Source organism: Ictidomys tridecemlineatus, chromosome 2 (genome assembly GCF_052094955.1).
Source record: "Ictidomys tridecemlineatus isolate mIctTri1 chromosome 2, mIctTri1.hap1, whole genome shotgun sequence".
Classification (NCBI taxonomy): domain Eukaryota; kingdom Metazoa; phylum Chordata; class Mammalia; order Rodentia; family Sciuridae; genus Ictidomys; species Ictidomys tridecemlineatus.
The window spans coordinates 19,558,490-19,583,357 of NC_135478.1; the positions used below are offsets into that span (position 1 = coordinate 19,558,490).

General features: G+C 37.6%; 1 protein-coding gene across 3 annotated transcripts in view; it reads right to left on the minus strand.

Moving 5' to 3' along the window:
* Nucleotides 1-851: 851 nt before the first annotated feature.
* Nucleotides 852-24,868, minus strand: part of Snrk (SNF related kinase) — a 47,853-nt gene continuing 23,836 nt past the window's right edge. For all 3 annotated transcript variants that reach the window (XM_078038030.1, XM_078038029.1, XM_078038031.1), the window contains 4 exons: nt 12,901-13,042; nt 10,250-10,462; nt 7,167-7,301; nt 852-4,668 (listed from right to left, as the gene is read on the minus strand). In XM_078038030.1, coding sequence (XP_077894156.1) covers nt 3,450-4,668; nt 7,167-7,301; nt 10,250-10,462; nt 12,901-13,042 — 1,709 coding nt within the window. In that variant the 3' untranslated portion in view covers nt 852-3,449. The remainder of the gene's footprint in view (nt 4,669-7,166; nt 7,302-10,249; nt 10,463-12,900; nt 13,043-24,868) is intronic.

The following is a 24,868-nucleotide window of genomic DNA, read 5'->3' on the forward strand; positions in this document are numbered from 1 at the left end:
CAGTCTTTAACCCTTTCAAGTATTAGGAATACTTTGCACTTGTTGTCTCTGTGCCTAGAATTCACTTCTATGTCACATCCCCAGTGACTTCCTCTTGTTCTTCATTCAAGTCTCTGTGATTCATCTTCTAAAGACTGTTTACAATAGCACATTCATCTCTTGTATATGCTATCCCTTTTTATTGCTAATAAAGATGTTTTTTAAAACTGACCACAGACTTAGCATTCGGAGGTTACTGTTTACCTTTGGCAAAGCAGTTTTGGTGGCGTGACAGCGCAAGTGTCTATCTGCTCAGATGGGCTTGACTGGAGGACAGGAATAGAGAAATGTGTCAATAGCTACAGAGAGAACAAATTTTAAGAGGGAGATAAAGTCATGTTTGCTTTGTTGTTTCCTATTAGGAATGGTCTAGTAGAGAAGCAAAGATTGATGACACAAGGGACAGGAAAGAATGGCTGGAGCAGTTGTGGATGCCAGGGGTACAGGGTCTATGCTGGAATCACACAAACAGAAGAAGGGCAGAGCATGCCGACACACATGGGAGGAGGAAAGTGGGCACTTGCAGAAGTGCTAATTGCTTCAGTTTATCCAGCTATCAGGGAGCATGGTAACCAGTCAGCCAAGTAAAGAAAGCAGATCAAATGGAGAAACAAGGTTTAATAGGCAACCCTAGCACCCACTTGGTATTGGTGGTCCTGAGTTTAAAGCAAGAATGGTCATCTTGACTACTTTTTGAGGCACATCTGGTGATGCAGATTTAGGGAAATATTGGGAAGCTGGGTGTAAGTAGGCTAGGCTGGGAAAACACAAAGCTGCATTCATGAGAAAAAAAAAAACAACACGGGACACAGTTTATATTGCTGAACACCAATATGTCACTTTATTATTTGGGTTATTTTCCCATTTGTCACATACCTGCCAATGTTTACACAATGAGGAAAATCAACCAGAATTGGAAGCAACTGACCAAATCAGTTGATAATTCTGTACCCTCTTAACACACATCAATTTTCACTTGGTAGGGATATCATCTTTAATTCAGTCTCACGGCTAGTCTTAAAATCGGTGTCAAGATTGTCACATCTTTAAATACAGATAGAATTGCCAGAAGTACATAATTATATGTATATACACACATACAGAAAAATACAAGACTAACTGTTTTCCCACAATATTTAATATACACTACTGTAACTATATGCAACTTTTGAAGACAGGTTAAGGGGTACAAGTAACTGTTTAGCGCAAGTAAGTAGTTTGGTCCAATATTATCTTAATGTAATGGTTTTCCGCTCCCTCCCTTTTATGTGACGACATACTATGACATACAACACATGCACAATCATTCACTTATCAACAAATGAGTTAGACAACACTCAAACAGACAGCTGTATACCCAGAGGGTCACCCAACCACACATAACTAATAAGGCTATAATACAGCTATGCAGCATAAATGGTCAACACTGCTGATCCTAAAGTGAGCACCATATATACATCTGAATATAAAAAACCATTGAAAACCAAATACATGTGGGTTAGTTAAAAGGTGCCATTCCAAGGCTATACATAATCACAGGAAAAAGTATTTACATTACTTGGAAAACAGCTGCAACAAAGAGTTTATTGCCAATGCCCTTTATAAACTTCTCTCCTACGTTTAATACAGATGTTACGCTCACGATCTATGTGAACCACACATCTTATTTCTGGCCCTTTATATGATCCCTGCTCAAAAGTTTCAAGCAAATATGTTCTATGGCTTCACCCACACATCTATTTTCATAGCTTTCAATGATAAATATCACAATGAACTAGAGCTGTAGCTTAAAACGTATCTAGCTAGCCTAGGTCTAGAAAGTAAATTAAGCATTTTAAGTATCATTTTACTTAGTATAGTTAGATATACTGTGAAGTTCAGAGTTCTGAGTAAAATATATTATTCCTAAAGTAGCAGAGTCAGTTGAGTAGTACTTGAAGAAACCGTGACCAACGTAATGCAGCTCTTTGGTGCTCTGCCCACTCTCTCAAGTACGTGACCAGATGCATCTCAGTTCCTCACCTGGAGCCATGACAGGAGGGGAAGGGCCCACAGCCCAGTCACATCCTATCACCAATGTTGATAAGCACTGTTTCTAAGACGCCCCCAGGACATAGCATGAAAAAATAGATCTGGCTCCTGCTAAAATTCACAATCTGCAATATATTGCATCCTACAAGAATGAATGCCAGGAGAGATGATTATCTGGTCAAAGTAGTCTTTATACAGGAATAGTTTAAAGCAAGAGTTCTTTGATTATTGTTTGGCAGGAAGGCAAAGGGAAACACTTACGGGGGGAGTTACAAAGCAGGCTTTGTGCATTTTTGTTTGCTGTGTGAATTTTACCCTTTCATGTATATTTTTAATCAGCCAATTTTCATAGCTAGCTGAGCCAAAGGATGGAATGGAATGGAATTAACAAAAGAGACAACCTAGTTAACAAATTCCTAAAAAACAAAACTTACTTGTTTTAATTTACGAGTTTTGACTTGCCAACATGTGTGTGCACCTCTGCTTCTGTACTAGGCCCTCCAGTTTCTTCTATCGATATGATTTTGAAGGATTACCTGCAGCGTGCCCTACAGGAAGGAATTTACACAGAGCATCTTTCTGTTCTGTTAGACAGACATATACTCTACAAGTAGAGTTAAGACATTAATTCACTTTGTCACATTACAAAAGATTGTCTGCTTGTAATTCATCACTACAGGGGAAGCTGCCTTACAAATCTAAGTACTTTATCTCACCTATTACAAAAACAAGAAAATCTTCTTCAGTTAAATTTTAAGAGCCCAAACTTTTTTTTCGAACTATAGCTTAAGACAAACAGGTGTGGGTATGTTTAAATCATAGTTCTAAGGTTCTCAGTGCAGATGCTTGCTGTCCTCTGCTCTGCACAGGCCCTGGGCGGCTGGGCTGGGCAGCATGGGCTCGCACCCAGGCCTGTCGGCTTCACCACGTTATTGCTTTGGTTCTGTCTCAGACACCACAGTGTGCCTCAGAGCACGGAGTTTCCGTATCACAGAAGGTCAGGACAGGAATTTAGATTTTTTTTTTTTTTTAACAAGGAAACAAAAGCATTTTCTCTCTCTAGGTTAAGTGCAGAACATCAAATTTCTAAGTGCTCCATTTACGTTAGGTTCCAAAGATACATTTTAATTGAATCCTGATCATCCACATTAAAATTATGAATGTAAAAATTACACAGTAGACTTTTCGGCTGGGAAAGAAGAGTCTAGCAGCATGCACAAAGACCATGCATTGTCACAGCATCAGAAGAACAAATGAAAAGGTGATAAATAATTGCTCAGAACACCCACTTTCAAAGAGTAAAACAGAAAGGAAACAGTGAAGTGAGCCGGTCTTTGCGGCTCTGAGCAGGAGGTGTGCCAGTGGTCAGTGGGCCGTAGTCAGATGACGTGGCAGCAGCTGGCCTGGCTAGAGGCACACAGCAGCCCCTCCTTAGGGTTCCGCTGAATGTTCACAGAGATGGTCTTTTCACACAGAGGTAGCTGGAGCACGTTATTTTTCAGATTCCTGTTCTTTATTCGTTCCAATTCAGTGGTGGTATCTGCCATGTGGTCAGAGAAAAACTTTATACTGCCCACTGTGGGGGCCTGCCCTGCGTTCCCTGTGGAGCTGATGCACATTTTCCATGTGGACTTTTCCTGGACCTTCACACTGGAAAACGACAAGCCCTTCTGGGGATCAATAATGTACTTGGTGCTGCCGTGAAGCTGGGAGCCGAGGCAGAGGCTCATGAGTTTGAGGCTCTCCACGAGCTCCCCCGCACTGCGAGAGGCCAGCTGCATGGAGTTGCTGGGGCCAGCACAGCGGCGCGTGCTGCCTGAAGTGTTGGTGGGGTTGCCACCAGAGCCACTGGAGGGGCTGCCCCCACCAGCATTGTTCTCACTGGGGCTGGCCTTGTCCGCCCCTCCACTGCCATTGCTTGGCTTGCTCTGGCCCCCGCCATCCCCCTCGCTGCCAGGGGGGCCCTCACTGCTATCCCGGCGGTGCCAAGAGTAGGTGAACCCGCTATCTTTATCCAGGCGCCTCCGGCTTTCAGAATCATCGTCACTGGTTTCTGAACTACTGCAGCTGGAGCCTCGGCCCTGACTTTTCCTCCGGTGGTAGCGTTTGTGGACAGTCCCGGGGGAAGCAATGTTCATCTTTAACCTGCTCAACTTGGGAGGCAGATTCTCATCCATGTCGAATTCATCATCGGATTCCCCTTCTTCAAAGATCTGGTTGAGGACAGGAGCACTCTTCCTAGATGTCAGACGGTTGGTCACTGAGGGCTTACGGCGCAGAACCACTTGTGTTGAGAGGGACATGGGTTTCTTATCCTCTTCATCCTCCTCCTCATCTTCCTCCACCCTAAACAGACACTTCCGCCCACTGGCGGTGGGTTTTAAGGTTGTGGGTGGCACTGTGGAGAGTGCTGGTCCAGCCAACTCCTGCAGGTCGTCTTTCTTCGCTGAATCACACAGGCCTTTGCTCCTGTGGCCATTAAGGACATTGTCAGCAGCCCGCGCAGGAGACTGGGGAACAGTCGCATGGGACAAAGGTGTAGCCGTGAGGTCATCCTCAAGGTCCTGAGGTACATCGATTTTGGTTGGCCATGACTGCCTGTGTAACAGATGGGAAAAGAAAAGAGCCATGGAGTCACATGCACACATTAGTAAGGGACACTATGAAAACTTACTGGGACAAAATCTACAGACTTGAAAGGGAAAAGCAGCAGGAGCCTTGAAAACCCATTTCACATCTGCAAACTTCAGCAAGGATGCCAGAAGGGAAAACATCATTTGAAACATGGGCAAACTTCATCATAGGCATCAGGAAAGAAAATGGGGCAAAGACCAACTGCATCTACATAAAAGTTTTATGCTACAAGATAAATCTCTTGAGAAAGCACAAGCTTTTCAAAAGTTGAACAGCACATGTATTTTGTTCCTTTAAAGTTATATTATTGCTAGAAAAGATTCACCTCAAATTCCAAGTACTGATTTTATATGATGGGGCAAAAGCTGAGCATTAATACAAATAAATGGAAATAGTTTAAAGGTGAAGTATAATTAGCATATGTGCATCTCCTCTCCAATAAAAAACACTAAGTGTAAATAAGCACATTTTGGGATGTCCACACAAGTGTACTAGATAGAAAAACTGACTTATTATTTAAACTTTGATTTTATTCTTTGATTTGAAGTCACCTAAATGATGAGAACACTGCCTGGTGGCCAAAGAGAACTTACAAAAATGAGGCTCTCTAGCCTCTGTTTTGAAAAAACATGTTTCAATTCTCAACTGTCCTCTCTGCCCAGAGGAATAGTAGATGCCAGAGACATTTAAAACAGTCATTTTCACACTGTGACATTTTCATTTCACACCAATTTTTGTAGCCTAAAAATAAAACCCAATTAAATCTATAACTTTAAAAAACTGCCTAGGGATTTTACAACAGACATCCTTACCCCAACTCAGAGCCTCATCCTACCCTTCAAGGAGGAAGTAAGCTATCTTTCAGAGCCACTGCAGGTACTTTGTAACAGGTAAGTGTTTAATAATATTTTTAAGATCAAGAGCATCTCTGGAAAAGTCATCTTCCATCGACACAATCATACCAGCTCTATGGGCTGTGTGGCCCTGCACAGTGGAGCTATTTCAAACCTGAGCAGCTGCTCAGATACCCCAGCACACACTGAGCAACTCCCTGTGGTGGCACATGAGGTACTTTATGAACTGCGGTCAATCAATGTGAGAATGAGAATAAGATACAGACCACACACAGGTGGATGGCTTTCCTTCCTCCAACTTAAAGCCAAAATCCACCCTGAGAGTCCACACCCAGAAACAAGGATAAGTGCCTCAGCTGTAGGGGGCAGTATCCTCAAAAGGTGTTCCTCAACCAATGGTTGTTAATGTGAGATAATCAAAACATTAAACAACTCACATATTGAGTACAAATCTGCACTCAACACTGTAAAACTAAGTAAGTAATCTTTATAGCCACAGAAATGGGAGAAAAATCATCTCAAAGACAAAGCAAAACTGCTAAAAAAAAATTACAAATGAATCTTGAATGGAGTTCAAATGACTGTGTGTTTACTAGAAGCCAGTCAGTGCTACAAGAACTGTGCAAGATTAATTCACTGAACCCCACAACAACTCAATGCTATTATTTATCCACCTTTTAACAGATGAAGAAATCAAGCCACAGAGTCACCTGTCTAAGTTTACATAGACTTGATGACAGTAACCTCGGATGATATCATGATTATTAACCCCCTCAGTCTATGCTTCACTCTGCAAATTACAAAGCCTGGTAGAACTACTCTATTAAAGATGAAAGTGGTGATTTAGACAGTTCTAACAATGGGAGCAAACAAATAGCCTGGTCTTAGACCTTAATGTATAGTCATTTGTTTACCCCTCACTACAATCCCAATAAGTAAATAGTACTATACCCATTTCACAAATTAGGCAACTACATCACAGAAAAGTCAAGCAGCTGATGAACTGACTAGCTGATCTGACTGCCCAATACCTAAAATCCTGAGATAGCATAGATGGCACAAAAATACCCTATGTATCTTTAAAAATTATTTCAAAAAAAGAGGGAAGGGCTGGGGATGTGGCCCAAGCAGTAATGCGCTTGCCTGGCACGCGGGGGGTGCTGGGTTTGATCCTCAACACCACATAAAAATAAAGATGTTGTGTTCACTGAAAACTAAAAAATAAATATTAATAAATTCTCTCTCTCTTAAAAAAAAAAAAGAAAAAGAAAAGAAAATTCAACATTGTTTCCGGGATAAAAACTTAAGAAAGCAATACATGTCAGATTTGGAAGAAATTTAATGAAAACAACTAGCAGACATACTGGCTGGAGGCTGTTTCTTCAACAGCTACCTACCCCACCATCCCCCACTGAGCCCAAGAAGGGAAGCAGCTGGTGATGAGAGAACCAAGACCTCAGCTGCCCCCAGAAGCCCAGGTCTGCCCTCTCCAATGAGGCTGCCATCACTGTTAAGACCCTCTCACCCTAGATTTAGGAAGCATTCACACAAAATAGTTCACTATTTCAAAACGTAACTTACTAAAATCAGTGAAGACATTTTTCTCACCTAAACTGGGCCTTGATATTGCTAGGGCTGGCAGATCTAGTTTGTATTTCTTTTTCTTGCTTTTCTCTCAGGATCCTTTCAGCAAGCAAGAAGTAAGTGGCCGTGATGTGGTTATACCTGTTGGTTTCCAGTGCTCTGAGAAAAACGAGATGAGAACAAACATAAGCTAGAGATAGGCTTTTTTAAAATAAGAATTAGAAAAAAACACAAAAGTACAAGCAAATGAAATTCATTTGGGAAGCTTTAAAAGTATGCAAAATGTAAACCAGAAAAACAAACAAATTAGGTCACTCTCGAAAGTCTAAAAAACAACTGCATAAAAATATTCATTTTCAGTGGGAGAAAAAACAAAAAAAACGGCAGAATAGCAGCTGGGTTGGATGTCAGTTTCAGATCCATAAGAAAAAGTAATGGTGCTTCTAAGAACATAAACATTATTTGAAAATTTAACTTGTATGTAGTGTATTTGTTAAACTGCCTATTTGCTTCCATTAAAAGAACAAAATGAAGCCGGGTGTGGTGGTACACCCCTGTAATCCCAGTAGCTAGCTCAGAAGGCTGAGGCAGGAGGATGGCAAGTTTAAAGCCAACTTCAGCAACTTAGTGAGATCGTAAGCAACTCAGTGAGACCCTGTCTCTAAATGAAATACAAAATAGGGCTAGGGATATGGCTCCGTGGTCAAGTGCCGCTGAGTTCAATCCCTAGTACCAAAAAAACCAAAATGAAGACAAAGTCTGTGTTACATGAATGTGCACTGAAATGCTAGTATCAAAAAAATTAGGAAATGTTATTTTCACACTCTATGCTTATTAGCATTTTAGGTATTACAGAACTGCTACCATCAATTAATTGAAAGTATGTCACTGACCTCTTCTTTAAATAAAATCAATATATTTTATTTACTCGTCTGTTTAAATGGTAATGCTTGCAGAGTACTTCATCTGTGCAGGCACTGTGCTGGCTAGGTACTGGGGCACAATGTCAAACAAGGCACATGGTCTGTCTGCTTTCCTGTGGCTGGCCTGTCATGGGACATTCCATAAGTGTGTTTCAGAAAACCCCTACAAGTTCCAAAAAGATGTAACTATGATTTTCAGAGACTTTGCATTTATCGAAAATAGATAATGAACACTTTAAGAAAGAAATGATTCCAAGATCACTTTTTATAAAATATGCAGGGGAGAAGGAGAAACATCCAAAGGAGGGTGGGACGGGGCACAGCAGGGCAGGGCAGGGCCAGAAAGGAAGAGGCCAAGGTGAAATTCAGGGGGCAGAATGACTTCTCAGAGTTGTTTTTTCAGCTGCGTGTCAAAGGCGGCAGTTAGCAGTGATACGGGGACATACTGTAAGTCTCAGGGCTTGTCCTCAGAATGAGTAGCTTCTCCATAACATGAGCAGCTGGCAAGAAGTAAGACTCACTCAGAAAGTAGTGAGTGACCTTGGGTTTCCCAGCTCCTGCTATGCTTGGGAAGCTAGTGAATGGGCAAACTGCAGCTACCTGAACCATTTAAACTTACATCCCCTTTGAATTTAAACTAAATTTACATGATTAATTAAGTAGTTCTATATGACACAACTATGTATGCTTATTTGTATTTAAGTTAAGAACACTGGGCCAATTCAGGAAGAAACAAACAGCTTTTACCCATTCAAAATAAAAAAAGCATTTTCTACACATTCCTAAAGTGATTGTCCACAGCAGAAATGGCAAAATGTTCTCTTCTCTGCTTAAGTCATCTGAGTAGCTATGGGTTGATCTATGAAGACTCATGATATACTTTGGCAATCTGTAGATATTTGTATTTAAACTGAGAACCTGAGTTTATTTTTGTATATCCCTTTTCCAGTATACTAAAAATACCCTCATGGTGGTACATATCTGTAATCCCAGCTACTCTAGAGGCTGAAGGAGGACTGTAAATTCGAGGCCAGCCTAGGCAACTTAGCAAGACCCTGTCTCAAAGTTAAAAAAATAAAAAGGGTCAGGGATGCAGTTCTGTGGAAGAGTGTCCCTTGGTTTCAATCCCCAGTATTGAAAGGAGGAGGAAAAAACTCACCCTTAAGATATGTCCCTTATACATACCCCACCCTTCTTAGAGACTAGTCTACTGCTGGTGCACCCCCAAATGGCCAACACATGGCAGGGGCTGTGGGTCAGCCTGGGGCCTCTTCTCCACTAGATCAAGGTGATGGGTTAGATCTCATGATAAGGCCACAAGAAACCCTGAAGAGAACATCTTTTTTATCTCCCAGGTTATATCCTCTTTTCCTCATACTCACTATCTTTCAATACATTAAATAATTTTTGACTTTTCATTTATAGAAATGCTGCATGTATTTAGTCTGTACTTTTTACAAAAAAGTACAGACTAAATACATCATTAGAACAAAGCAAGTGCATCTTTAATCTGCATTTTGCTTGATTTCAAACTGCTCAGGTTATTGAAAACTAACTTTGAAGATGAACCTGGGGGAGCACTTGCCTAGCATGAACAACGCCCTAGGTTCTATCCCAATACCAACCCCATCCCCTGCAAAAAAAAAAAAAAAAAGGCTTTGGCTTTAATTAACAACTTGCATAACTTGCAGGTTCCAGGTTGCTGCAGCAAGGACTCTGAAGAAGATAGACAGCCAATCATTATAGTACAAAACTAATGGCTATAACTGTGGTTGAATAAAACTTACTTTTAATAATATGCATTTACCAACCCCCGATTTAGTCAGTCTAAGCTCATGGTGCTTCCTGGTCTCCGTACTCACTATGGGGACCAGCAGGAGACACAAGAATGAAGAGGATGTATATCTACAGACAGGGTTCATACTGAGACACAAAACAAGCTATCCCAATATACCCCACAGAAAGTCAGAAAGGCCACAGCACTCACCACCACCACCACCCAGTTTTGTTTACTTGACCATCTGTGTGAAGCACTGGACCAGGAATGCTAGAGGTAAATGACAGTTCCTATTAACTAGAACTCTATCCAATACACAGTATCTGAAGGCTCTGAAGAATAAGGAAGAAAGCCCATTCTGGGAATCCTAAAGCTGTGGTCCCCTGTATTGATAAGCACTGACATACTCAACAATGGCATCTCGATCCGCTATGTCCCCAAGCACCATGCGCTGAATGATACTGTTGTGCTCCTCTTCAGAGAGATTTTTGTATGACACAAGGGGTATGTTATACTTTGTGGCTGGTGAAGGGTCCACTCCCTGAAGCCATGGATGGTTTTCGATTTCTTCTAGAGAGGCCCTCCTCTTGGGATCTCTTTGTAGCATCCGTGTAATTAAGCTGGAAAGGAAGGTACATCCATTGTTAACGCACACTGCTTACAAGATTAAGGTGGCAAATTATTTTATTAATAATAATTATTTCCTATATCCACACCATAAATTTAATTAGGTCCCTAGTGGTAGAAGGGGCAAAGATGGGAATAGTGAGAATTTAGTGTCATTATATTTGTAAAATAAAAAATCATGACCTCCAGATATAATGATAAGTAAGCCAAACACACAAATATAGTTTCTCTACCATCTAATGCTAGATACCAAAATCTGCTCCTGAATTAACAGGCTTAATGAAATATCAGAACCAGAGACAATGATCATCAATGACAAACAAAACAGAGTACACTAACCAACTTCTTTCTGAGGAAGAATGAATGACCCTCCTGATGAAAACAACTAAATACCATGGAATGTATTTTTAAAAATATATTTTGTTAGTTGGGTGCGGTGGTGCACAATTGTAATCCCAGCAGCTCAGGATGTATTGGGGTTGTATTGGGATAGCTGAGGCAGGAGGATCACGAGTTCAAAGCCAGCCTCAGCAAAAGTGAGGCACTAAGCAACTTGGTGAGACCCTAAGTTGAATCCCTGGTAGCTACGCAGCCTCTCCCCCCCCCAAAAAAAAGAAAGAAATATATCTTGTTTAAAGCATTTTGATAGTAAGAAAACAAACAAACAAAACCAAGAAATACTTAGCAACTAAAAACAGAATGAAAGGAGGACCTTTAGGAGATGAATGCCAAAGCTAGTTTTTGCCTGTTCCTGCCTTGGTTCTGAAGGCTACACTGGGTGCATGCAACAGAACATGTAGGGACTACTAATGATGGTATAAGAGCCCTTGCAAAGAGCTAGGACCAAACCTCAGAATAAGAGTGAATGAGGGGCTGGGGATGTGGCTCAAGCAGTAGCGCACTTGCCTGGCATGCAAGCTGCCCAGGTTCGATCCTCAGCACCACATACAAACACAGATGTTGTGTCCGCCAAAAACTAAAGGAAATAAATATTAAAAAATTCTCTCTCTCTTAAAAAAAAAAAAAAAAAGAGTGAATGAGAAGGAAATCCACTGTTCAGAAGAGGTTAAGAAGAAAACTTGCCTGCCTTAATACTGACTATGGAAGAAGGGTGAGTGAGAATTCCTTCTAAGAACTTGTAACTATAAGTTTAACTGGTCTTCACACAAATCCGTGAATCAAACTAATGATATCAGCTAGAGAAGTAAATACACAAATCCTTACTATTGGAATAGAAATTAAAACCAAGCCTCAGAATTCCCCAAATATTACAAAGAGCAACACAGTCACAAAACACAAAGGACGCAAGACACCAGTAACAAGACCCAAGAAACACAGAGCAAAATCAGAATGGAAATGCTTCAAATACAGAAATATCAGACTCAGAACATAACTGAGTTAATACGTTTAAGAGAAGTTTGAAAATACGACCAGGCAAAAAAAGACCATACAAAATTATACTATGCAGTCTTGGGAAAACAAACAAAAAACCTAAATAAGGCTTCTAAAGGTGAAAATAAAAATAATCATTGTAACCTTAAAAAAATCATATCAAAATTTTCAAACTACTTCTAAAGAGAATTAATGAACTGAAAGATAAGGTCTAAGAAAATGATAGAAGTATAAGAGAGGAACAGATAAGGAGGACAGAGTGAAAATATCTAACATATATCTAATCAGAGTTCTAGAAGGAAATGAGAAAATAGAAAAGAAACTGCATTTGAGAAGATACTAGCTAAGAATTTTCCAAATTTACAGAAGGGCACAAGTCATGAACCAGGAAGCCCAACATATCCTAAGCACAATAAGTAGAAGATCTGAAAACAGTCTGAAAGGAAAGACAAAACACATACACAGAGACAACAGTAAGATAACTGACTTTTCAACAAGAACAATTGATGTCAGAAAACATAAGAACATATTCAGTGAGCTGAGTAAATTGGTGAGAGGAATATGTAAATAAAATTATGAGACATACTATGTAGATCCTGAAATAGTGTGCTGATTGATCTCTTCTGAAAATAAGATGCCCTAACTATTCTCTGGAACTTAAAACAACTACAACAATTCCAATTGGTCTTGCTTTTTGTGGCTGCAGAAAAACGTTGCTTTCATGGCAAGTCTTCACTTTGAGTGAAGTGAAGTAACTGCCACTTCTGTAGACTAAAGAGACATATAATGGATTTCTTGAAAATAAACATTTAAGAAATATATGAGTACATTTTGTAATCTAATATTGGATTTCAAATCAAATTCTGGAGCTAACCCTTCCCCTAAAAAGTCTCAACAAAAGAAAAAAATATGGTCAAAAATTAAAATAAACCTAGATACTGCAGCCATCTCATAATTTCTTGACATTTTAATGGCATTAGATAAAATTCCTTGTTTTAACATTAGTTCTTAATATTTCCGCATACTTTTTTTTACTTACTCTTTACATTCTTTAGACACATGGGATGGTACTGTGTATTTGCAATCCATGATCATTGTCAATGTTTCACTGTCATTGGCCTCTTGAAATGGTGGTTGCCCACATACCAACATGAAAAGGATCACTCCAAGACTCCATATATCTACAAATCAAAAACATATTTTTAAATATTGGACTAGTTAGAAAACCAAAAACACTAAGAAGAGTAAAAGTAGACTAACAATATTATTTCATTTTGAGCAGTCAAAAGCATTTATATCTCAAAGTAAAAATAACTAGGAAAGAAAACTTATGCCTAAATAGGGCCAGGAAGGTATGTATCTTCTTCACTGAATTCTCTTAAGGTCCTAATCAAGTGCCAGTACATAGTGAATGGTCAATAAATGTTCAATGAAGAGATGAATTAATTTTTGTTACTAACAAGAATATCTACTGGGAAATATCTATCTAGCTTTTAGATCAAAGGACAAACACACTGCCTTTTCCCTTTACAATGTACACCAGACATTGTATCTGAATTAGTATCTGAAACCTGAAAAGGATTTTACCTAAGGTTACATTATCTCAATTGTTCTTTACCTCAATCCTAGTGAAGTAATTAAATCATTCAACTCATCTTCACTTTATGGACATTAAAGCTCAGAGACAAGCAAAATATGGCTATTGAGGAGGAAAGACTGTGTTACTAGATGGCAGAACTAGGATCCAAGGTTTAAGCAACCAAAAGGCACACACTTCAGCTTAACAACAGTGGGAGCCACTCAATGCAGCCACTCAATGAAACTATTAAAACACTAGAAAATGAAGTTTCCCATCATTGAAAATATTCAGCTAAGGCTGGGCAAACTTCTAGTAGTCAGCAAAAGGATTCCTACTGCAATGATAAGGCTGGACTAGCTGATGTTGGAGGACTCTCCCCAAACAAGCATTAGGGTGATACCTACAACAAATCACTTCCTACCTCTGGCCATTAAAAAGAAACAAACCTATCAAAGAGATAGAAAAAAAATGTGTATTTTTTTTAGATGAAAATGTATGTTTTTTTGATAGAAGGATTTAGGAAGGAGTTCACAAATTCATTCATTCCAGAAAATAAAATATAGACACAATAATATAAACATCCACATAACAAAAAAAAAAATAATTCAAGATTTCTAGAAAGGCTTAAAAGAGAATCGTGGGGCAGGCCACATGACCTTTGTCATCACATTTGTTAACACTTAACTACTGTTTACAAGTAAGTGAAATACTCAAAATAATGTAGACTCCCTACTAAGTGCACTAAAATTTATTAATAAAATCTCTACCTTGGTTCAAACTGAACAAAGAAGGTAACAAAGGCAGGAACCAAAAAGTTATACAGATAAAATATCAGATTATATACAATCTGATATTTTAAATATACAATTTAAATTTTAGTAATGATGCTCTAATGGATATTAGTGAAAGAGATGAAAAAAATATTTTAAAATTAAAACATTAATATAAATGAGGATGAAAGAGACCTATGGATCTCTCAGTCCAAACTCTTGGCTCTGTAGGGTTCCTAGGATGTCTGTGTGGCACTGCTCTAGGATGTATGAATTATCTGACCTACTGCCTCAGGGCAGCATGCTGGCTCAGGAGTCTACCCCACTCACTGACTGACATTTCTCAGTCTTAAGCTTGGAATTCAGAGGAACATACCCTTTCAAAATCAAACAATCTGAATAATGACAGTTGGTCACAGTTATTCTTTTAATAGCCAGTGAAAACCCAATTCTAAAAGAGCCTTATTGATATACTTAAAGGAAATTTTGTTGCTGTTTCACTTAAATTCTTTTTGTACAACTTGAACCTTCTTTTTGTGGTACCTGCCCCAAATCCCAAGCCACCACTGTGAACAAGTGGCAATTATAATTATTTTCCTTTATTGCATGCTGTCCCCCATTTTACAAAACAATTATGTTCCAGAAATTGACTATAAAGTAACTCTTATCTTTCCACTGATGATCCATTTCACAGAACAAAAATTTATTAAGTTTTTGTTTATAATATATAAACTTTGCTATCTCCCCCCCTTCCATCAAAGAAAGGATTTTAAATGATTTATAACAAAAATGTAAAAACATTAAAAACCTGGGCAGTTAAAATGAAAACTCTTCTTTCTTCTATTGTTCAAATGCTAAAAACCTTTAATGCTACTTCTATCATCAGACCTAACCACTAATACATATGTATTTGATATGTAATAAATCCATCTTTCCATAAAAATCCTACAAAACAACAACTTATATGAGTTTAATTATATTATTTCCTCTACCATCTCATACTATAACTGTGGATAAATGAGTCTTACTCTTTACTTTTTATGATAAACTGGAGTTGATATCTGAAGTTGTAATTATACAAAACTGATGTTCTAAAAATATAATGAATAATATAACTATCAACTAGCAATTACACAAAATCCTTATTTGATTAAAGAAAACTTTTTCTGTTAAATTTTAACCTAATAAGCAACAAAAAGTCCAACAATTTAGAAATATTCTCTTTGCTCAAGAAAATTAACACCCACTGCTGGTTATAAAGCAACACATAATTAGAAGAGCATAAAGAAAAGCAAAAAAGCGCGTGCACGCGCGCGCGCACACACACACACACACACAATTTCCACTGTTTCCCATTAAAGTTCAAATAATTTTTGAACATGGAAATGCTTAAAAGTTGAGAAATTTAGAAATAAAATTCTATATCAAATTCTTTAATACGTTGCTAGATAACAAAATTTGATGCACTTAAGGTAGAAAAAGAGTATAACAAAAGAGGACAAAGACTTAGAATGGGTATATGACTTCCTCACTGAGCATGATTATTCAGAAAAAAAAAACCCTGTATATATTACCAGACATATATAGACTTTTTTTGTCACTATCCTTTAAATAATTCAGTATAAGAACTATTTACACAGCAATTTTATTGTATTAGAAATGATTAGTAATCTAAAGATGATTTAAAGCATACAAAGAGGATGTGCACCTTATATGCAAATCAAACACCATCTTACATAAGGGAACTGAGCATCTTTGGACTTGGTACGAAGGGTCCCCTGGAACCAATTCTCTGTGTATATGGAGGGATAAGTACATTTATTTTCTATACTTATTTCTCTTTCTTTCTCTCTCTTTTTTTTTGGGGGGGTGTATTAGAATGATTTTACTTTTTTCATCCCAAAGGACAAAGGAAAAAGATAAAAACAGGTCACTAAACACAGTAATATGATATTAATCAAATTATTTAAGAATGTATCCCTATCTTTAATATAGGAATACTAATAGTAATATACTTCCTCATCAAGCTGTGATGGGTATTAAGATAGAATCCATGCTAAATATTCTACACAGAGAAAAGATTCAGAGGTAGCTATGTCTGTCCCATCCTTATTCCCAGGCACAGAGATGAAAGAGATACCTTTGCTCTTATAATACTTTACTGAGGGAAACAGACAACAAAAGCAAATTTAAGAAGACACAAAGCTAAAATGGGGAAGAAAACTAAAGATAGGAGGCAGAGACAGGGAAAGGCTTCTTTAGGAGCATGGGTCCCCAGGACTGGCCATTTGGTTACAGGCCACTAAGAATACCATCAGGAAAGCCTATCTGTTACATTCCCCCATAATAGGAGAGGGAGGTAGTACTTGCCTTAATAAAATTCACTTTAGTGGATATTTTAGACTACTCTCTTCCTTACAAAGCTTACTAATAAAACTACAAATTCCCAAGGTATAGATGATAGCCTCAGGTTAAAATGCTAGACTGCAAGGGCTCCATCAAAACTATAAATGGGTATTGGGGTGGGAGCCTAGAACATGGATTGGGGCCATTTATTTTCATTTTCAAAGAATGCTGGTGGAATTTTCTATACATAGGTTAACTAACATCAGCCATCTGAACAATCTAACTTAATGTTGATATCATTATCTGGAACACATATTTTGATTTCAGACCCAGCTATACATATACACTTGTGCTGAATAAAGATGAAAAAAAAAGAAAATATCACATAAGCATAAGAGGTTTGGTTAAAAAATCTTGTAACTCATGGAAATGTGGGAAGGAGTGGAAAGATAATGAAGTCTTTGACAGTACTAAGGATTTTGCTGATCCCCACCTAGCTGGAATTAAGATCACAAAATGAGTGAAGTCTCATCTGCAAATACTTGGAATATTTATTTATCACAATTCAATTAAATTATGCTATTTCTAGGGTTGGGGTGTAGTTTATACTAAAAAGTTCATTTTAAGTAGGCTAAAAAAAAGATCAAAATGAAAACAAAACAAAAAGGACATACTAATCATTTAGTTGAGAAAAAGTAAATGAAGGGGGTATCATGACCACTGAGAGAGTTTCTTAAAAAAATTTCTAAAGTTTATTTACACAGAAAAAGCTGAGGAATTTGAAAGTAATAAAAATGGGAAGACAGAAGAAAGGTTTTAAGTAGAAACTTTTTTTCTTCTAGATTTATCAGTATAGCCACAAGTTGTGAACCACTACAGATGAAACAAGGGCACCTTTTACATTCAACACCACTTATTAGCTGCTAAGATTTATGCAATCATTTTTCACTTCCAACTGTGTTCACTAGCAACTGACATATGACCCAATACTAAAGTAAAAGGCAGTGCTTTCTTAGAATAACAAATACTATGTCAGAAGTATATAGGTTCCAAGAGCCTAAAAGAAAAGCTAGGACTTTTATTTTCTTGTGTTGATATTCAGAAACCTAATCACCCATGTTTTATCAATCTGAATTTCTACTTACACAGTAAGAGCTACTGATCTGCATCCAAAATCACCCAGAGCTCTGATTACTAAAGGTTCTTTCTTGCTCCAAACAAGAGCAGCTTTTAGCCCTAAGGAACATGACCAGAGAACATTCTGAAAATGAACAAAGTGTTAAGAGTGAAGCAGAAGAGAAATGAAGAATTTGAATAAGTCTTTTAGACATGCTTTAGGATATCCTTGTTATCCTGGGTCCATCAATACTCTAATTAGAAGCAAGTTTTTTTATTATTTAACAGAGAAACATTCTTTCCCTTAACAACAAAAGAAATGGGAATGAATGCCATAATCCCAAACCTACTTTAAAACACTCCTTTTTTAAAATGTCCCTTGGTGACTTCCAAAATCAATGCTGCTCAAACTAAGCTTATCCACTTTGCCCCACGTGGTATGTTCCCATATGTGCTCTAGTTTGGTCAATGGTACTTTCACACACCCAATCTAAACTTAGGAGACATCAAAGATCCCTCATTCATAGGTCCTGTGGCTTCCAAGTCAAGGAGATACTGTCAATTCTACCATGTGCTGAAAATCCTCAAAGGCTTCTACCAGTGGTCCTCATCTTCCCTGAGGTCGCCTCATACTGCCCACCAACCTAGAGAACAGAGCCAACTAATATTTTCAGCATCATCACAATGAGCTATTATTACAGGTTTTCTTGTATTTTCTTCCACTGCCCTGAGATCCTTGAATGTAGAAAATGTCCCCTGCACCTAGCTAGAGCCTGCCCAATAGAAGTCTAATGAATGGAATGAACTCAGTTAGAAAGCAGTTTTGCAAATATTGTTTGGGTGGGGTCCCCCACGGGGCAGTTGAAGCAGAGTTTTAGGGTACAGGGGCAGGTAGTGGTTATTTCTATCCTGCAAAAAATAAAACTATGAGGGAAAGGAGACTAAGAAACGCTCAGAGCAGACTGGAGAGGGTAATCATTGAAGACAAGCTGCAGTTTGTTTTAGTTAGCTATTTTAGGACTTGTACAAACTTGTTTTTTCAAGTCAAGGAAAACAGAGAAAAGTTCAAGAAGTCAAAGGGTTATCAATCACACACTGTGGGACTGTGCATGTTCACACAAATCCAAACCAGATGAGCAGCAGACACCCTTCCAACTCAGCATAGCTTCATAAATCACTTTACAAACCTGATTTTTGTAACAGTCAGGATGTGAACTTTACAAATGCAGAGGGAAAGATAAGCCAGGCTAAAACATCCTCACTGGGTGATCTCGTTCAGCATGGCCTAATGAAAGCATGCACGCTTGGGGAAAGCCTTCAGAGGGACCTGAGTTCAAATTCTGTAATCAAGCCAGCCACGATGGCGCACACCTGTAATCCCAGCAGCACGGGAGGCTGAGTCAGGAGGATCATGAGTTCAAAGCCAGCCTCAGCAAAAGCAAGGCGTTAAGCAACTCAGTGAGACCCTGTCTCTAAATAAAATACAAAATAGGGCTGGGGATATGATTCAGTGGATGGGTGCCCCTGAGTTCAATTCCCAGTACAAAAAAAAAAAAAAAATCTGTAATCATTGATTAGTTGTGTATTCTTGGTAAGTAACCCAGCTTCCATATGCCTTAGTTCGCTCTTCTGTAAAACAACATAACATGTACAATTGCAGAGCCTCCAGGGACCAATAGGTACAGGAGCAGGACCAACAGGGAAAATAAAGAGGGCTTTAAACTTTGTACTCAATATATTTCTGTTAGGACTGGGGATTTGGCTCAAGCGGTAGTGCGCTCGCCTGGCATGCGTGTGGCCCGGGTTCGACCTTCAGCACCACATACCAACAAAGATGTTGTGTCCACTGAGAACTAAAAAATAAATATTAAAAAAAAATATTTAAAAAATATGTATATTTCTGTTATTTGAATTACAATAATGCTCATTTATATATAAAAAGTAATTAAAAATTAGCTGTTTAACAGAACATTATGATATGATATTTTTAAGGGAATAAGTGGAAACTTCTTTAGAGGAATCAAAGTGATAGAAAAATGCACAAATTCTCCACCCGCAGAGATAGTGATTCTGAGTCTGTGATCTGGGTAACTTGATTCTGCAAGGCTCCCTTCAGAAATTCATAGACCAATTTCTTTATAGCATGAATAGCTACAGTCAGAATTGTTTAACTTTTAAAATTTAGCATGAATAATTGCTTTAAGAGTTAAGAAAGTTTAAAACTCAAATATTAAAGTCACTAATGTATAAAATGTGATAAAAGAAAAAAAAAGGGTAATAAGAGTCCATAGAGTATATAATAAAACGGATAAACCACAATGACTGACAATTTCTCGTGCTATCTTGGTACTGCAGTGTCTAGGGAGTAAATCTTGTGTTCATGAAGCCAGGGAAGGTGTCATCCATCACCCTCTAGTTCTATTTCCCTGCTCAGGCCAGATCTGTGTGCTATTAAGGTGAAGGTGACACTAAAGCCAGAGCCACCACATGGGCAGCCACCATGGGCACATTCCCAGACAAAGCCAGTCTGGATGTTCTGGCTGCCTTGAAATTTCCACCCAACCAGAACAACCCCTGGAGGTAGTTCTTAATACCTCAATGAAGAATTAGTTACAAATTCATACCTTTCCTAAATTAGATCTTTTTAAGAATACTCTCTGAAATCTAGGTATCTCCTTTTATAAGCTCAAGGTGAAAAATCTTTAACATTCCCCTCCCATTCTACTGTAACACTCATCACAGAATCTATAATGTTCATATATTAGAAGTGTTTTTAAAATGTGGAAATAAGGACCATGAGCATGGCAACATACAGTACTTTCTTATGAGGAGTTTCCCTGTTCTTATCATTCGGAAGTTGAAGGACTCAAGAGTGGCATTACTGGTGATATACAGTAACTAAATGTAGTTTTGAGCAGTGATTTCATATTTCCCAACAGGATTAAGACAAATACAATGCAATTTTATGAGTTTAACTTTGAACTACAAAGCAGAAATGTTTAAATTTAGGATAAATTTAGACCGATTCTGTATTGTCAGTCAAGTGCAACTAATGTAATATACAGTTAGCACTTTATAAATCTGAAATCTGCACTCAATACTTTTGTTTTATAACTAGTAGAGTATTTTGATGTTTTCTTAAATTGAGTTAAAAACACCAAGTCTGTTGCATAAGATGAAGATGTGCAAACATAAGAATGGACAAGCCAGGGCTGGGAGTGTGGTTCAGTGGTGGAGCGCCCGCCTAGCATGTATAAGGCCCTGGGTTGGATCTTTAGCATCACATGAAAATAAATGAATAAAGAAAGATATTACATCCAACTATAACTAAAAAATAAATTTTAAAAAAAGAATGGACAAGCCATTAAAATATCAGTTAACAGAAATCATTTGTATAAAGCAACCTCTGCTAAGATTAGGTTCTTTGAAGGGCACAAAATGTTTAACCAAACAAAGTTTTCTGGGTGTTGGGGATACAAAGTAAAATGAGGTATGTCCTTTAACAACAGAGCACTACCCTAGACTCCTTAAAATGTTTACATTTTGGGGGAGACTTTTTAACATCCTCATTTGAGTATAAAGAGAAACAAATTTTAAAATAATAAATCTGACTTAACAAGATTCAAAATTCAAATATTAGTTATTGAAATGTTTGTTTTGGTCAGATCTCCAACTATTATAACTTAATTAGACACATGGTTAAAAAACACATATTTTCCTATATTTAAAAAAATCAGTATGCCTTTCTAGGAATTAGAATAAACACACAACCTGGTTATAACTTCCAGATTGCTCCTTCATACTAAAACTTAAGCTTGAAAGTTCTCTCAAATATAACTACTCAGTTCCTGTTACTAAAATTAACATTTACTTTTTTCAGATTATGAAAGCACATTTAATGCCAGTAGAATTCCATCCATTGGCAGCCTGTGGGAGGGCCCCACACTCACAAACACCATGGATAATCCTTAATATTAGCCTACTATATATGCGAAGATATAAAGACTTAATTTATACTACCCTGATAATTTTTTACAAAGATAAGGTATAACTCACATATACTAAAACCTGCCATTTTTAGTGTGCATTTCTGCAAGTTCTAACAAATGAATTCATGGAAGTACCCTCACAATCAAGACATAAAACAGTTATATCACCCCCAAAAGTTCATTTTGCCTCCATGTAGTCAGACTCTGTCCCTGACAACCATGGGTGTGTTTTATGTCCCTTTAAGTTTTGCTTTCAAATGGAGTCATACAGTACATACTTCACCATCTGGTTTTTTTCACTAGAGCATTTGAGACACATCCCTGTTGTTACATGCATCAATAGTTTTTGTTATTGCTGAGTGGTATTCCATTGCACAGATGATCTTCTACTTATCTCAGTTCAGGTCAATTATGAATAAAGCCACTAAAAGCATTCATGTATAGGTTTTTATACTAACAGATTTTCATTTCTCTTAGGAAATTACCTAGGAGTGGGTTTGCTGGGTAAGTATTTACTTATCTTTATAAGAAGGTGACAAATTACTTTTCAAAGAGGCTGTATAATTTTACATTCCTAACAGAAACATGAGTTATACTTGCTCCATTCAGGACTTCATCATTTCTGGTATAGTCAGTTTTTTAAACTTTTAGCCATTCTAATGGGTATGGTTTTAATTTGCATTTCTTAATAACTAATGGTGCTTATTTGCCATTTTATATCTTTGGTGAATTGTCTGTAATAATTTCTGGCATTTTCAAACTGGGTTACTTTTAATTTATTACTGAGTTTTCAGAGTTTTTTATATATCCTGAAAACAAGTTCTTTGTCAGTTATGTGATTTGCAAATATTTTCTCCCAGTCTTTTTAATAGTAACTTCCAAGGAACAGAAATAAATCCAAATGATTTTTTAGAAAGTCATACCGAACATACCAAACACACCAAACACCTACAGGTTATCAGACTGTTTGATTTTAAAAAATAAAAAGAATACTGCGCAGCCCAAAGACTTGATGGTCCTTTTGGAAACACCCTGGTTTATACACATTACTTGAATTTTCCATTACAATCTCCTACCAAGTAACAGCTAGGAAATTTAAAATACAATAAGAAAAATGAAAGAGCTAAAATATAAAACAAAAATGAGAGTACTCAAAGGCACAAAAGGACATTATTCTATATATAATGTATGCTCCAAAGCTTACTTCAAAACTACTTGTGCTCATTTTTTTTTTCCTAGTTGTGGGCTCATTTTTTACTCACCCATATAAACTCAGAAGACCAGATCCAAAAAGGGGGTTCACAGTAGTCAATAAATACCTGTGGAACTAAAGTAAAATGTGTTTGCCTGCATCTCTCTGAAGATAGTTTTCATTAGATTCTCTTAAGAGCCTAGAAATCACGGAATATACATAAGGAAAGGCCAGGGAAAAGAGTTACCAAGAAAAGCAACAACTGCACTTTGTAAAATAATTTCAAAGAATGTAAATTTTCATTTCTTTAGTTCATCTTGGTAATTTTTATTTGCTAAACACACACTAAGTTTGTCATGTTTACCAGGCAATGAGACAGATAAAACAGAAACACACAGTCCCCTCTCTCAAGGACCTTACTATTGAGCAAGGGCGACAAGTGAGCCATCTGGAGTGAGGTAGGATTGGCAAGGCCCCATCCAATTCCAAAGAGAAAGGGCGATCAGGGCATGTGTGCTCAAACATCATGCTCTTTTTTTAGCCATCCACAATCTCTCCTTTTTTTTTTTTTTTAACCCAACAAACTAGTGTGCCTACGTTGTACGTTGCTATGTCCCAGGCACTAGGATTTAGATCTGTTGAGTGTGCCTGACTGTACCAAGTCTTATATATTTTCCTATTCATCAGACGTGGTGACACAAATGCTGAGGTCCTATAATTTTTGCCTTGAGTTTCAGAATTCAAAATACTTCTAAATTAAAATTTTTAAAACTTAGGCACTGTTTTACACTATACTGGATGTAATTTTTAAATACATACTTTTAAGGTTAATAAATAAATTAAAAATGGGTGATCAATGCTTTCCAAAGGTAAAATAAATTATATTCCAAAAATTATACAGAAAGATGAGAATAAGGAAAGATAATAAAGGCACATGTTTAGAATCAAAGAAACACCAACTCCACACCTGTTCTTTCTCTACCAAAGTCAATGTTAACATGTGAGGACATGACTGACATATGCTACAGCCCTCAAAGAAAACAAGCACTGTATGTTGCCAATGACTATGGAGATATTTCTCAAGCATCCATTCCTGGAGTCAGGTCCATCTGAGGATCATACCTGCAACTTCCTGATGGTCTCCCAAGAACTATCAGTAACTAGTCTTGCCAGGCCAAGAGCACAACAGAGTGTTCAAGCACAGCAGCCTGCATGGAACAGATGACCCTTTCTCCCATAATTCTTACAAACACTGAAATCGTCTCACTTCAGCATCTGGAATTCAGTCTGTCCAACAAAATGTATTATGAAAAACAGGATTCCAAATTGTGTTCAAGTATTGTGTTTAATAAGTTTGTTCTGACCACTAATTTTCTGTTTTGCAAACTGGCTTTTCTTCTTCAAAAGAAGGAAAAAACTTCTAAAAAAAAAACCCAAGTGGATTTAATATTTTCAACTCCTCAAATGACCTAAAATAAATAAGTGAATTCAATTTCTGTATGGATTTCTGTATTAAAATAGCAAGTGTTCTCAGTGATTTGAAAAGCTCTTCTGAAGGTCTAAGAGACTAACCAGTCATCAAATAAATACCTGGACTTTCATTTTTTTATCTAACTTTTTTTGGAAAAAGAAAAAAACCTGTACTTTAGAAGTAGCCTTTTTCTTAAATATAAATAACCTAATGATCTAAAACTTGAATACAACTAAAAACAACATGTGAAGAAGACACATGAGCAAAGGTCCCAGGCCCTTCCTCCCAGTTTTCTCACAGCAGCCAATGTATCAGAAATTCTCCTGAGAACAAATTTCTAAAGAAGAGAACACCTCACATTCTCTTTCTCCCACACTGAGAGGCAGGAAGGAAAATGAGGCCATGGCCTAATGTTAAATATCCCTCTGGGACTGCAGCCACAGCAATTAGAAGCACAAAGCATTCTGGGATCTCTCCAAAAGAGGAAGCAGTATGACAGTAATATCAGATGAACTGAAGACTGATTTTTGTTATGCTAAATACT